Source organism: Chenopodium quinoa, unplaced genomic scaffold (assembly GCF_001683475.1).
Source record: "Chenopodium quinoa cultivar QQ74 unplaced genomic scaffold, ASM168347v1, whole genome shotgun sequence".
NCBI lineage: Eukaryota > Viridiplantae > Streptophyta > Magnoliopsida > Caryophyllales > Amaranthaceae > Chenopodium > Chenopodium quinoa.
In genome coordinates this window covers 709,408-725,961 of record NW_018742684.1, presented here as the reverse complement: position 1 = coordinate 725,961, position 16,554 = coordinate 709,408, and the positions used below count along the sequence as shown (strand labels likewise).

General features: G+C 30.7%; 1 protein-coding gene across 2 annotated transcripts; it reads left to right on the top strand.

Annotated features, from left to right (window-relative positions):
- Nucleotides 1-5,828: 5,828 nt before the first annotated feature.
- Nucleotides 5,829-15,026, top strand: LOC110722626 (protein PAM71, chloroplastic-like). 2 transcript variants are annotated; one of them, XM_021901897.1, is made up of 12 exons: nucleotides 5,829-7,007; nucleotides 8,873-8,954; nucleotides 9,704-10,006; nucleotides 10,463-10,516; nucleotides 10,829-10,890; nucleotides 11,279-11,347; nucleotides 11,784-11,835; nucleotides 12,751-12,825; nucleotides 13,680-13,809; nucleotides 14,316-14,386; nucleotides 14,503-14,550; nucleotides 14,782-15,026. In XM_021901897.1, the coding sequence occupies exons 1-12, from the start codon at nucleotides 6,880-6,882 to the stop codon at nucleotides 14,854-14,856; spliced, it is 1,149 nt and encodes a 382-aa protein (XP_021757589.1). In that variant the 5' UTR covers nucleotides 5,829-6,879; the 3' UTR covers nucleotides 14,857-15,026. The 2 variants fall into 2 exon arrangements, with proteins under 2 accessions (XP_021757589.1, XP_021757590.1); XM_021901898.1 differs by lacking the exon at nucleotides 5,829-7,007 and having other exon boundaries at nucleotides 8,870-8,954; nucleotides 9,712-10,006.
- The last annotated feature ends 1,528 nt before the right edge of the window (nucleotides 15,027-16,554 follow it).

Here is a 16,554-nt window from a genome sequence, read left to right as displayed (position 1 = left end):
GTTTGGAAAATCATATTTAGGCAGCGTTGTATATATAGCACTCTTGGAGTCTAGGCTAGACAATCAGGGTTCTCTTACCAAGCTTTCTGACCCTACTTCGGAAAAGTAATTGTCTAATTTAAAACCACCACGTGTCTACGTTATTTGTGATTCATTTTTTATATATATAATAGATGTTATGTTAAAGACTTCTCTAGACACATACATACGAAGTATCAATCATGTTAGGGAAAATAACGTTATATATATGTGTTAATTTATATAATTGGTCAGGGTTACAGATGACGTGATGGTTTAAACATTTTTTTTTAACCCCATCATAAACATTTTTATTTTCCTTTTGATTTCTACTTAGTAAAGAGAGTAGCTGAGTGATTGGATCACTATTACAATTGTTAAATTTCTTTAAGTCCATTTACACAACATATTTTTTATTAGGAGGAGAGAGTTAGCACATGACGTGAGGAAATAGAATACTCCAAATATATGAGCTGAGACACCTTAGAAATAAATTAACTAGAACGTATACACCCTAAGGATAAGATTTATTCTGATTTATTGAATTGAGCTGAATTGAACTGAATTCTTTACGAGAGAAGGAAAATAGGAACTGAATTAAAATGAACTGATTATATTGGAGCTGAGCTGAACTGAAATTAAGCTGAAGAGAACAATCTCTAAAGTATAATTAGTTTATTGCGCGGTAAATATAAGGATGATAAGTAGTTGAAATCCACTCATAACAAAACTTAAGAAACGTACTTAGTACTTTATTATACGTATTTTTGGACTTTTTATATGTTTATCAAATTACAGGGACTTTTGAATAATTAGGTGGAACAAGTCAATTAAAGGACTCCTAATTAGAGAAATTGTGGGAAATTTAATTTTATGTTCTCTGATACTACAATCGTATTATTTTATGAATTTTTTGATGGACCAATAATAAAGTTATCCACTAAATTAAGCTACCCCATGTACTATTTTTTTAATGTGCGAATTACTAGTCCACCAACGTAACGGTAATTGGGTAGCAAGAATACAACATGTAATTATCCGACATAACGTAAGAAGATACCAGCAGCAACAAATCAAATTTATGAACCATGAAAATAAAAATGTGGCGTAAAGTTTGCAAATAATTATAGCTTGAATTCACATCTTGAGGGCCAGTTGTCCAATCATAGTTGTTCTCTTCACATCTTGAGGGCAGTTGTCCCATCATAGTTTGCAAATAATTATAGCTTGAATTCACATCTTAAGGGTAAATTAATAAGATTTATTGACATTTAAACTTTAAAATAAACTTTACTTCGTACAAAGAGCTTGTTCTCTTCAGATTATTTTCTGTTCAGTTCAGTTTTAACAAGTTCAGTTCAGTTCAATTCTTAATTTCCTTCTTTCATAAAATATTCATTTCAATTCAATTCAGTTCAGCTCCAATAAGTTCAGTTCAGTTTAGTTCAGTCAATCAGAACATGTCCAGGCCAAAGTCCAATATAACAAGGTAAAGTCCAATCAGATAAAGCTAATAAGTTCCCTATAACATTAGGGGTCTGTTCAGTTCAGCCTAATTTCAGTTCAGTTCAGCTCCAATTAGTTCAGTTCAGTTCAGCTCAGCTCCAATCAATTCAGTTCTGCTCCTACTTTCCTTCTCTCCTAATATATTCATTTTAGCCCAGCTCAGTTTAGTTTAGCTCAATTCAGTAAATGTGAACAGGCCCTAAATTAACACAAATATAATTTCAGGGCTAATAAAATAAGATAAGTAAAATTCAAGTGAGGATTACCCTACTTATATTAATTCCAATAAATATATATATATAATAAAAAATAAAAATAAAAATTGTGACAGATAATGATATAAGAAAATTGTATGAGGTATTGAGGTGTAACGCCGTGTTAGGCTGTGTAGCTATAATTTCCTTCTCGTTTTTGTCAATTTTAAGTTAATGTTCAATATTATATTGATCAATCGTTAATTGACTAAATTCAAGTAAAAGTCCCAATAATTTTTAGACATTCTATCATAATTATTTAAGATAGATTAGTGATAATAAGCCGGAATACAAATATATACAAAGTACATATCATATCATATAACTAATATATAAAGCTAAACTTTTAGTCAGGCCACGAGACAGCGACACTTGGCGTTCTAACTTTTCGCCAAGTGTCGCGCCACATATGACAAATAAGCTTAAATATGATACCTGTGACATTAGATAAGCAAATTTAAGATAGATTTAGGATAAAAATTTATTTTAGAGTTTGATTTATGCTAGGACTTTTAATATTCCATATGTATAAAATAGATAAGTGGATATAAGATAGGTTTTTTAGTACAAAAAATTTATTTTAGAGTTTTATCATTGATAGGACTTCCAATATTTTATGTGTATCAAATAGATTATAACATTAAATTAAAAAAATAAAAAAAATAAAAAAAAAAAAACCGAGACATTGAAATTTTACATTTTAACTTTTTGCCAAGAGTCCGTCAAGTAGACAGCTAATAAGAATTACGTAGTAGATGACATATACAGATATACTGGGTTGAGTGGGGGACAATAGGAGGAGATATAATTTATTATATACTCATACAACGTAGGGGCATTTTGGTCATTTATGAGAAATTTAAATTTTAATGGTATATTTTGTGTACCATTAAAAACATATATAGTACTCCCTCTGTCCTTTTATTATATGTCTATTTTTCATTTTGCACGAGAGTAGTATAAATATGCATGTGGGGTTAGAGATTGATACAATGAAAGAAAAAGTGGTTGGAAATTAGGAGAGAGAAATTATTGGGAATTGGTGTTAAAGACTTAAAGTACAAAAAAGAAAAAAGAAAAAAGGATGACAAATTATCAAAAAGAGAATAGTACTGTAAAAAAGTACAACCTATAAATAAAAACAGACACTTAATTTTGATGACCTGAAAAAGAAATACTGGCATGTAATAATAGGATGGATGGAGTACTATTGAATTGAAGTCTTAATATCACATTAGTATTATTGAAATTTATCATGTTTAAAAATAAAACATACTAGAAGAATGTAAATTTAAATGATAATAATTAATTTGATATATGATGGCTAGCCAAATAAAACGCCGATGATCCAGAAGTCCGGACTCGACTTCAATGGTACTATGGTGTAGCTAGACGCTTAGAAAACGCAGGTTGATGTCGTTGTAAATCCCAAAACTGCTATTGGTTATACGAGTACATATTTTTATTTAATACTCCGGTAATATTATTAAGTGATCATTAACTCATGTACAGTATTAATTAATATAATAACTATTACAGTAATACTCCCTCCTTCCCTAAATTACATTCCTCCTTTCTATTTTTGGTATTCCAAAATTACATTCCTCCTTTCTATTTTTGATAAGTGTTTTTTTAGTAAATCAACTCTCTTTTTCTGTTTTATAATTAGTGTTTTCTCACTCATCCTTACTTAATCTCACTCATAATCCTTGTGCCAAATTACAATGAATATGATTGGTTAAAAATTTTCAATTAGGAGCATGTGATTGGTCCTTTTTTTTGCAAAGGATTGATGACATGTCATGAGTAATAACTAATCTATCTTTGTACTTCCCATTGCATTATCTAATTATTGTTATTTGTCTTATTTTTCTTCCTTAATTCCCGTGTAAATTTCCAAAGAGGAATGTAATTTAGGGACGGAAGGAGTAAAATTTGTTAAATCACATAAAACAACACCCTATAATTATTTAGTGGTAATTAATTCATAAGTATTACAATGAAATAACATACAAGTATCCAAGGAATTACACATTTACACCATAGTTTTCTTTCCTACATAGTATAATTCTATAGTATATATTGCTTTTGTATAAATCAAAGGTATGTTACGTCAAAGTATCATAAATCAAACGTGATAACTAGCCTTTTATAGGATATGATGATTTGTATCAAATTTTGTGTTTAATTTATGTGGCAGTCGGGATAAAAAATTAAAAACACAATCAGCATTCCGGGCAATTGGCCGGGCACAACACTAGTTTAATTATATACTTAATCAAACATCATATGATTATATCGTATAGAAGTAGTACTTCATATTCATACAGGCGGCGTTCTCCTTACCACAAACTACGTACAAGTATATACTTCCTATTGATACTATATTATGTAGTCCGTATCATGTAGGCAATTTTGCCTATTTTTGGTTGTTTTGCTTGCTTAAGGGCTTGTTCACATTTACTGAAATGAGCCGAACTGAAATGAACTGGACTGATTGGAGCTGAACTGAACAGAACTGAACTGATTGGAGCTGAACTAAACTGAACTGAACTGAACTGATTGGAACTGAACTGAACTGAACTGAACTGAGATGAAATGAATATTTCATGAGAGAGGGAAATTAGGAGATAACTGAACTGAACTGATTGAAGCTGAACTGAACTGAACTGATTGGAGCTTAACTGAACTGAAATTAAGTAAATGTGAACAGGCCTAAATCAACTATAATTTCTAATGACAGATGATGATTAAAACATCCAACTTGGTGAAGGCCCAACCCCTAGCTCTTTACAACTAACGACATTCTCAAATCTAAATAAGGAAAATAAAAGGTCTTTCTTACCAAATTTGATCTGAAGTTTACAACCACCATAAGCTCCTTCCTAAGGTGGAACATGAATACATGATGACCATATAGGCTATGGGAAAAGTGTTCAATTATTTTTAAAGGTAGGGATGATTCATGATTGTGGATTGAAGGGGAAAGCTTAGTAGCCAACAAATAGTTATCCAAATTGCCTTAAATTAATAAATAAATAAACATTAATTAGTACTTTTTTAAAAGTAAAATTAATTCATTAATAAAAAGTAATTCGACATCTACAAAGAGAATCGAATTTAACAAATACATAAGTTAAAGCATATAAAAATTTCCTTCATAAAAACTATATACGATCGTCGAGCAAATCTTGCATTGTGGAACATCTCCCGCTTATATTATTGTATAGTACAACCTTAATGGAGAGACAATTTATCGATCCCTTATAGTCGTGAAAATGATTTCCATTGAATTTATCTGATCATATTAGAAAATTGATGATAACTTTTGCGACCCTGCATAATTTTACAACGACGAAACAAGTTCACAACAAACCGTCAGATGATCTATCATTCCGATTTTAAGCTATAGATATTCCTCTTTGAAAAAGGGAGATAAACCATGTCTTTCGAATGAGGCCAAAAAACCTTGTCTCGAAAAAACTTTTGTCTTTCGAATGAGATCTAAAACTCTTTCTTTCGAAGGAGAAATCATTACTTTAAACCTAAAAAAACAAACAAAAAAGTCCAAAGTAACAAAGGTTAGGGCTTTGAGGCTTTTCTACCGGTAAAAACTGATGGAAGCCCCTTCAAAAATCGAAAATGGAGGCTAGGTTTTCTTTAGAGAGAATAGAGGAGGGAATAGAGAGCGTCTGAAACGGAGAAACTATGTCATATTTTAAAAAAAAAAAATAGAGTTTTAACTTGAATATGGAATTTGCAAGCTTCATAAATTGTATCTCATCATTGAAAAAATTGTTAAAACAAAATGATGATAGTGTAAAAAAATTGTTAAAACAACAAGGAGATTAGTTAGTTTTATCTCAACACAATTTTGTAGCCATTGGTAGTATTGAAGATGCTTAGAGAGTTAGAGAGATGCATATCATATTGCTTTAAGTAAGGTTTGATGCAAACTTGGTGGTTGAGGAATGGTGAGTGGATTGAGTTGTTCATAGGTTAGTTTGAATTGTGCATGGGTTTGTGATCGAGTTAAGACATGGGTAAATGGATCGTGTGTTAATGCCTTAGCCCTAGCGATAGCCATGGGGTTATAATGGATCGTGTGTTAGTGTCTTAGCCCTAGTGATAGCCATTGGGTTATTTTAATTTTGAATTGACGCAAACAAGGTTTGGGCATGATGAGAGATGAAATAGGACCAGATCAAGTAGGTTCATGAATTGGGCTAAATTTGTGTCAAAAAAAAATGAATTGGGTTAAATTGTGCATGGGTTGATTGAGGACGACTTTGCTTAAGCTTGGGTCATGACATGAGTTGAATGGGTCATATATTGGGTAATTAATAAATTTTGCATTGTTTTTTTTCAATTTTTTTTATAGAAAGCGAGTTTATGGTGCTTCATTGGTTGGTTGGGTTCTAGGGGAAAAAAATTTGACCCATAGCCACCACCCTAGAACACGAGTGGTGTTGGATTAGGGGTAGACTGGTAGGTTGTGATATTCTAGAGGTGCCTCCTAGATTATTTTAGAGGGTGTTTGGTTTAGGAAATGTAGGACTTACATGCATTTTAAAACTCGTACAAACCATACCATAAATCCTTATAAACCTAAGCGAATGTAGGTTTGTCTCATACCATTATTTTAAGGTATCAAATAAAAGAATAAAACTTCATTTTCAAAATCAAACCAAACATATAAATCAAGTTTCAAATTCATACTATTATGAATTCTTCATTCCTAATTCCAATCCAATACCACGAACAAATTCCCCCATAGATGGCCATAGTCGAGTCGCAAAGGAACATGGACTAAGACTTGGGCCTATAACAACAGGCTTCCTATGTCGGAGTGATCAGACCTCCAAAAACTAGCACTCGTACTTGTAATACGAAGTAAAAAAAAAAACGTCAAAAAAAAATTTCAAGCAAAAAGGTTTACAACTTTACACATTGAAAACGTCTCAATCCACTCAAACGCTATCATCAAATGATCACAAAATTTGGAAGCTTTGGATATGGAGCACACACACTCACAAAAACTCACTTCCACTCTTATTTACACACAGAAAAACGAAGAGAGAGAAAAATCCATTGAAGGAGGATGAGGACGATGATGCTCTCTGCATCTCCTCAACCAACCTTCAAGCTCAACAATGGCGGAACTTCATTCAATCATTCTTTCAATCCTTTCAACTTGCGTCGCCGAATTCCCTGCTTATTTCAATTCAGGTATTTTAATTGTATTTTTATTAGGTTTTGCTTTCTAATCTGATGAATTACGCTGTTTAATTGATTTAATTGTTCTATTTTGTGAGATTTTTTGTGCTTTTTCTTTACTAGTTGTAATTTTTGTGTTTGATTTAGGATATGATTATGAACTTAGAATTGTTGGTAGCGTGGCTATCTTCTGTTGTAGGATGAATTTATAGTGTTAATACTGGTTGCTTAGATGAAATCAAATAATTGTAGGATATACTGTAAATTGCAAGCCGTAATTATTGTTAGATGATGGCTGATTTCTTGTTATGTGCGACGAGTCGTGTGCTCGTGTTATTGATGTATAAATGTATAATGTATGACATTAGAAAATTGCGAGCAATGTGATATTTTCCGATGTCTCATATCTCTAACAGATATTGATTGCCTAGATGAATTATCTTTGGTGAAATCTGAAATGTTGTATGTTTATACAATTTATCTACATTACTGAAGGTTAGGTAAATTGAGGTGTTTTTGACAAAAATTGGCCAAAAACGATTGGTTAGACGATAATTGTAGCGGAAATATGTAAGGTAGCTTAATCTAGCTGAAAGTGAGTTGGAAAGGAAGCAAAACATGTGGTGAGATAAGATAAGGCGATAAGGTACTTAGCTGAAAGTTGTATGATGTTAGCTGAAATGGAAGGTAAACTGAAGATACATTTAACAGTAGAAATTGATAAGCTAGCTATATTAGGGTAAAAGGGTTGAGATTTCTTCTTATCAAATATCTCCAAAGCTAAGGAAATTAAGTTGGTTGCATTGCTTACCAGGCACTTCTAATTGGAAGTTAAAATAATTTTAATTAGCTGCATATGTGCTTATTATTGCTTACCAAAAAGGTTGTAAAGGATGGTGGGATAAGTAACTTGGCAAGGAATATGGTACTTCGAATTTTTAAGACTAAATTAACCTTTTGAATAAGCAATAAGATGACCATAAGGGGGTGTCCTTAAACTTTGGGAGTAACTAACGAGTGTGTTTTTGTAAGATATTGAAGGACTTAATAGAATATAGGGTGATTTGAGCTGTCTTATGGCATGTTCAAATTTCTAATGTGTGAAGAAGATATAGTTGCTTTTTTTTAAAAAAAAAGAAAGGGTATTCTTGATAAGGCTTTAGGAAATGTAAAAGTTAATCTTCCCAGTTGCACTCCTTACTGTGCAATGTTAGGTAAGGGGATATATTCCTAAACTTTAAAAGAAGAAATTTCAACCTTGAAAAGATTAACTACATTTTTAGTGAATATGATAAAATGGATTAACTTTAATAACAATGTGGACTCCTGTTGCCTCTTACCTTTAGATGGTAATCTGCACGGAATTAGTTACCATCACATAAAAAAAGTTGAAGTGAAAAAATAGTATGGTTAGATACCAATTCACTTAGGAAATAATTAGCAATAGTTTATCTTAGTTATGTATGTGCTCCTAAGCAGTCCAGCCATCATATACTAAGAGAAGCCTTTGTTGCCAGTGATATTTCAAGGAGGTTCCACCTCAAAACCTTATGAAGCGGACACAACTTTCTTGTTTCTTCAAAGTGGGATACACATTCGTTTAACATGGGATAACACTTCCATAATTCTATTCACAATTTCACATGTTGGTTCGTTCATGGGCTCAACAAAGAGTTTAGAGAATATGGAGTGAAATTTGATAGATTTAGATGAAGCATGAAGTTCATTTCTGAGTTCCTCCAAGGCTGACAATGACCACTAACTAGATCTTTAGACTTCTCCTTGTTGTACATTCATTCACACTCTTGAATATTTTAGGGGATATGACCTATTTACCTTTTTTTTTTATGCATTAAAGTTCAACTTATTTCTTGCAGAGCTCTAAGCAAGAAGTACAACCCTATGCAGGAAAAGGATATTCAATTATTTGGACAAAAAGCGCACATATTCAATGAGCCTGTAAATCATCCTATTCTCCTGATCTGTCATGTGTTTATTTTATGAGCTCTTTTGTATTCTAATTGTAAAACAATGATCATCACGCTGTCTCTCTTCACCAGTTTGATTCAATTCTGAAAATAATACAGAAAACTGAAGTCAAAATGTACTACTATGTAGTATTAACTGTTATCATATGTGTAAGTAGTTTATGAGTTGTATGCTAGAATCATTCTTTATGGTATGATTGATATCTAATGTTTTGTATTGTATTGTATAGAAAGTTGCGAAACTTCTCTAGTATATGGGTCGTTGATTAAATAATCTGATTTTTCTTTAAACATTAATTAAATTACCACCACACTTCTTACAATCCCTTGAAGTTCAATTTCCTATTTCACTGTCAGTGTCCCCCTGTGTATTTTACTGTGACATAATTCTTTCTTGACTGCTTGTGTCAATGCATATTAATGCAACTATCATTGGAATCACTGATGCATGATAGAGGTTTTGTGAAATGCTATTACAGTTTCTGACCTCTCACCTTTATGGTGTCATTCTTATGTAATGTATATGTTTCTCTGACCCTATGTCCATGCAAAAGTCTTTTGCAATCAATTTCCCGTGTATATCATGCTGAAACTCCATCTGGACTCACTGTTACCAACACGATATCATAAAAGCTACACAATGTCTTATATTACATGCACTATATGCATATGCAAATATTTCTATGGTAAAGCTTTTGATTAATGCATGATACGTTGCAGGAGTGCAGGCTCAATGAAATTGGGAGTCCGCATAAAATTGCTGACTTGTGCGAGGACCAATATGATTTTTGTGCTTCAAATTTATCTACTTCGAATCAGTGCAAAGTAGATGAGATTATTGCTGCGATGGACAATTCAACCTTCGATAAATCTACACGACAATTGCAAAAGTTTATTTTTCTCTTTGGGATGCTCACAGTCCAGGGTGCTGATAACGCAAGTGCTACTTCAAATGTTATGGACAACTTACAGTCAGCAAACTTCTTTGGGGACCTTAGTGACATTAGCACAGGTTTCGCTTCAGTTAGGAAAATCTCCCTGCAACTATTGCAATGTGCATTCATACTAAGTTCATGTTAAACTAGACTATATATCTTCTGAAATACGAAGTAATACTTAGTATGAGGTAAATCTGGACACAAAGTGTGACTCTCTGCAAAAACTTTAATGTTACTGCGACAGCCCTTAAATACTCATTATGTGGACTACTTAATCAATTATGCCCCTCCCCTTTACACCCTTTTACAATAAACAAAACTACGAAAGATGATATAAGTTAGGTTTTTTTTTTTTTTTTTTTTTTTTTTTTTTTGCTTGTGATTCTCATTCATGACATTATGAAAGATATTATGTATATTTTATTCCTTATATGTGTTACTCATGGTTGCCTCTCCATTTCATAACTCCTTCTAGTACATAGATCTATTTCATTTCCGATGCTGTATTTTAGTAACTTGGCTGATATATGTTCTTCTGCAGGCATTCTTGCTGATCTTCTTTTCTGAACTTGGGGACAAGACATTCTTTATTGCAGTAAGCACTAACAAACTTGTCAAAGCCTTATTGGTCAAGTTGACTTTGACTGATAGCCTTTTCTTTATTTTTCTACATTTACTGTTTATCTCATGTAGTGACTCAATAGTCAATCCTGTGATTTCAGAGGAATACACTCTAATTTTTAAATAGTACGGAGTACGATAGGTATTAATTGTGAACATTTCATAAGGGCATGCATTTCTGAGAATTGATTGCACTGAATTTGCTTCCCTACAAAATTTTTCTTCCTTTACAATTATATCTAATAAATTTTGCTGTTCCTGATACGTATTGTTCATTCCTGTCCAGGCATTATTAGCTGCCAGAAATTCTGCTGCAGTTGTTTTTGCTGGCACTTTTGGTGCACTTGGGTATGTTATCTCTTGCTATTCTTGTTGCTACAATGCTATTTGCTTTCATGTGGTTTGTTCTGCATGCAATCATAACTCTTGGACCTTATAGATGAATGCATGTGAATAGTTTAATATAGATTTATACTGCATTCTTTTTTGTTTTGTAAGCTTCATTATACAATGCCATAAAGAAATAGATTTATATATATATATATATATATATATATATATATATATATATATATATATATATATATATATATATATATATATATATATATATATATATATATATATATATATATATATATATATATACTTTGTTCATGGAGGGTTGTATGATTTGAACTGTTGAAGTCTCTTCTTTTTTATTGGGCTCTAATTTACAGTGATATGATCTTAACAGGATAATGACTATAATATCAGTGCTACTGGGTAGGACTTTTCACTATATTGATGGTGTCCTTCCATTCAGGTAATGTTGGTGCATAATGATATAAATTAGCCATGAATATAGTTCAAAAATCATTTTGAGGCGAATACCGAAGTATACACGCTTAGTTTATCGTTTTGAGAATTATATAACTATGATCAGACGTTAATATAATCAACCATGTCTTTGATGAATACACAACACAATCTGTAATTATGTAAAGGCTAAGAATTTAAGGGTGTATCTTATCAAAAACCAAATGCTCCTGTCATCAAGTTATAGGTTTTGGGAAAATTTCATCATCCATTTGCAATTTTAAGGATCATATAACATTACTACTAGTTTTCATGATTGGTATTGACGCATGGATGATACGTAGTTCTGAGTTTTGTTTAGGGAAATTAAAAAACTCATGTGTCGTACTAATCATTTCATACATTCTCCCTCGCAAAGTTACAATTGATCAATAATTTTGCAGTTTTGCTGGGAGTGATTTGCCTATTGATGATATTGCTGCAGTCTGTCTCCTTGTAAGTTTTCTAATATTTGTGTCTTGAAAATAGGATATGTGTTGCATGTACAGAATCTGTTGTGTTTGTTATTATTATTATTATTATTATTATTATTATTATTATTATTATTATTATTTTTTTTTTTTATTATTATTATTATTATTATTATTATTATTATTATTATTATTATTATTATTATTATTATTATTATTATTATTATTATTATTATTATTATTATTATTATTATTATTATATTATTATTATTATTATTATTATTATTATTATTATTATTATTATTATTATTATTATTATTATTATTATTATTATTATTATTATTATTATTATTATTATTATTATTATTATTATTTTTTTTTTTTTTTTTTTTTTTTTTTTTTTTTTTTTTTTTTTTTTTTTTTTTTTTTTTTTTTTTTTTTTTTTTTTTTTTTTTTTTTTTTTTTTTTTTTTTTTTTTTTTTTTTATTATTATTATTATTATTATTATTATTATTATTATTATTATTATTATTATTATTATTATTATTATTATTATTATTATTATTATTATTATATTATTATTATTATTATTATTATTATTATTATTATTATTATTATTATTATTATTATTATTATTATTATTATTATTATTATTATTATTATTATTATTATTATTATTATTATTATTATTATTATTATTATTATTATTATTATTATTATTATTATTATTATTATTATTATTATTATTATTATTATTATTATTATTATTATTATTATTATTATTATTATTATTATTATTATTATTATTATTATTATTATTATTATTATTATTATTATTATTATTATTATTATTATTATTATTATTATTATTATTATTATTATTATTATTATTATTATTATTATTATTATTATTATTATTATTATTATTATTATCTTTCAGGTGTATTTTGGGGTCACGACACTGATTGATGCGAGTTCAAGTGACAGTCAAAAGGCTGAAGATGAACAGAAAGAGGTAGTTAAATAGTTATATGCTTGGCGTAACAGCCAGATATTCTTGGCTTTGAATTTAGAATTATTTGGGATTTACATGAATGTAAAGTTAGTTGATTATGTGGACTGTTTAATTTGCCTTCATATCGAGATCAAGTGATAGGATGAGTTTCGGAGTCTTCATCAATTTTTTAAAATTTGATATGACATTGTAGGGGGTGAAAATAGGTGGTGGCTATTACATACCAAATACATTGATTAGGCTTTATTCTTCATTTGTTGCTCTGTTAAATTTTAGCTGGCTTACTATCTACTTCCTCCGTTCCAATAATATTGCAACGAGGATGAAATTACACATCCCAAAGCACATGTAATATAATAAATATCTATGATTATATAAGAGTAAAAATTATAAAAAGTTGATATTGTAGAAGTATTTTATGAGACGAATCTAACAAAATCTCATATGACTATATTTTACTTAATGTATGAATCATATTATGTGGTTAAACACTCAAACAAGAGTGATGAATAGTGCAAAAGTTCAATTATTGCAATATTATTAGAACGGAGGAAATATAGAAAAAAGGTGCTACGTTTTATACCTATGGTCCTTTTGTGCATATATTACTAGTGTATTATTTCATTGATTCTTTTACATGATTCTATTTTTTATTCTATCTTAAATGCAATATATAGCTTCCTTTGGCATCTTTGGTGATGCTGATAACCATTTTTCTCCTTCTGTGTCCTGTCTCATTTGTTTTACTTTATGGCCTTTGTTGGTCTTCTTATTTTCTTGATCAGCTATCTCTCTTCTTTATGGAAAAGAAATATAATGCTAAAGAACAGAATATGTGTTGCCTTTTGAACTAGGCTGAGCTGGCAGTGTCCGAATTTTCTGGAAATGGTGCTGGGATCATGGCAGCTGCTGGCACAATTGTTAGTACATTTGCCTTGGTTTTTGTTGCTGAATGGGGTGACAAATCATTTTTCTCGACAATAGGTGAGCTGACCGACTAGTCTAATTTTAGCCGGAAACTAGCAGTCAATTCACTATATTAAAAGTTTGTATGTGTTTAAATGTTTATTTCTGTTGAGTGTGTTGACACACTACATCATTTAAATTAACATTACCCCAATAATGGATGTCAGTTCTGAGAATCCGTAGTGTTGTACCCTGATGATGAGGCTGCTGTTCACCCTTTTCTTGATGCATAATAACAATCAGCTACTTCATTCATAGCTCCGTATAAAGTATTTTGCATCAATTTGCATGATTCATAGTTCTACTTTATTATTGAATTTTTGTCTTCCTTTTTTTCATATGAAATAGTTCCTCATAGTTGCACTCCTACTTAAGAATGCAAGAAGCTGTATATGAAGTGTAATCGTAGCTTCCCTTGTTGCCTTCTAAGTGAAAGCTCAGTGGATATGTTTACCGTCCCAGTGTAGACAAGGTTTTCTTCTACACTTGCTTTGAATTTTTTACTTATTATTATATTTGTACAGCACTTGCTGCAGCCTCTTCACCTCTTGGAGTCATTGGTGGAGCACTTGCTGGTCATGGAGTGGCAACCTTGGTAATATATTCAAAGTTACAAATACTTTGTATCAACTAACAATTTTAACCAGTTATGAAGTTTATTTTCTCAACTTTAAGTCTCTGTCATATACTTAATAAGTCATCTAAATGCAGCTTGCTGTAGCAGGGGGATCCTTGTTGGGTAATTTCTTGTCTGAAAAAGTAAGCTTTCATCCATTTCAAAAATATTAATAATCCTCCCCCCCCCCCCCCCCTCTCTAACACACACCACGCCGCCACCTCTAAATTAGAAGACCATATCTTTCATTGACAATTACATGAACACAATAAAATCTTCCAAGCTGTCTCCAATTGAGCTCATCACTGTCATTTACCCTTTGCTACATGTTTTTGTTTTAATGTTGCACACTGAATGCGAGTTAATTTTTGTAGGTAATCTCATACGTTGGAGGTGTTCTATTTCTCGTTTTTGCCAGCATAACATTGATCGAGATAATTCAAGGTTAGACACTTCCGTAGTTCTGTTTGTATATTAGAATGGAAAATGATCCTGCGTTGCCAATTTGTAGAATAGCAATGCGGGTTCTTTCTAACTGATTATGTTCATCTCAATGTCATTCTCTCATTCTTTTTTTTTCCTTCATTGATCTCACTTGTACTCTAATCTTGTTCTTTAAGATTCGTTCTGCCTGATATCTCCATTTTTCCGCTTCTGTTATAGTAGTTTTTCTCGCTTTCTCACTCATTTGTCCATTACACTAATTCAGATTGCTTTGCTGATCCATTGAAAACGGCCGCAATTATGGTTGCATCATGCATGCACTTAATTACCCCGTAGAAAGGGAATTATAATACATAATCTAGGACCACAAAACCACCATTAGTTTGTCAAAAATATCGCCTCATATAATTAAATAGACACCGTAAACATAGATCCTGTGAAGTCAGGTAATCTCATGTGTTGTAAGATAATTACGTGTTGTTTTAGACTATGTTTAGTCAGTCGAATTGTGCACTTTAGATGTCATTGATTGAAAATGACATGCCATTGAAGTTACAAGGAAGATGTCAAGACTCAAGATTGCACTTTAAGCCAAATTAAAGCAAAAAATAAGAATAATAATAGGGGACCATAAAGCAATGGATTTTTTCTGTGCTTTATTTTTTATATGGACACCTGGTAAGAGGAAGTGCATGCCGATAACTATTCTTATCATGAATGACAATAACAAGTGTCTGTTAGTACATTTATACCTCATGTTTTATACCAACAAGACATTGTTATTGTCATTGAAGACAATAGTAGTTAATACTACTATTGTTTTACTAGACAATAGTACCAAACTACCAATTAGTAGTACTTGGGTTTGGTTAGACTCAAGTCATTCCACACCACAAATTCGTGCATGCAATCCTATATTTGACCATCCATAAACATAAATCTTCCTTTGTTTCAGTGCTTTTTCTTTGTGACCAAGCGGGGAAAGTTTAGCACATATACTTCCTCCTTCATAATACTCTGTAATTTGACTATTTGGTTTTACTCGGTGTTTTAAGTGGTACTTTGACCATTAATATGTTCAATGATATATTACCGTATATAAAAGTTTAGACTTTTAAACTACACATTGAAATGAAGTTAACATGTACTTAATAGGTTAATACGGTTTTTTTTTTTTTTGAAACAAGTTTAATACGTTACTTGGTATATATGTACCTGTGAACAAATGATCAAAGCTATATCATGGAACCTTAAAGGCTTAAAATAAGCAGATGTTGTAATTATTTTGGAATTAATGAAATACTATATTAATATGTCTGAAATCAGTTGACACTTTTGAAATCATTTTTAGTTTGTGATTGATTTTACAATTATACTATTGAAGAAAAAAAATACTGTCTAATGGAGGAGAATATGGAACAACCATTATCTTAAGGGAGTTATATATTTAGGACTGAAAAAAGTTGTAATTAATTTGGTACTCTGTACTACAAGTTTACACTACACTGTATTCTTTAGTAAGCTCATAGTCTGGAAAGCAATAACAACTTAGTTGAGTGAGCATTAATAGAAACTAAATAAATTATGAATTCATTATATACTAATTTAAGAAAGGTGGGAAATAAAAGCAAATGAGCACCAAACATCTTGGGGGAATTGAAGAAAGAATAATAAGTTGGTCGTTGGAAATACAAGGAAACTCA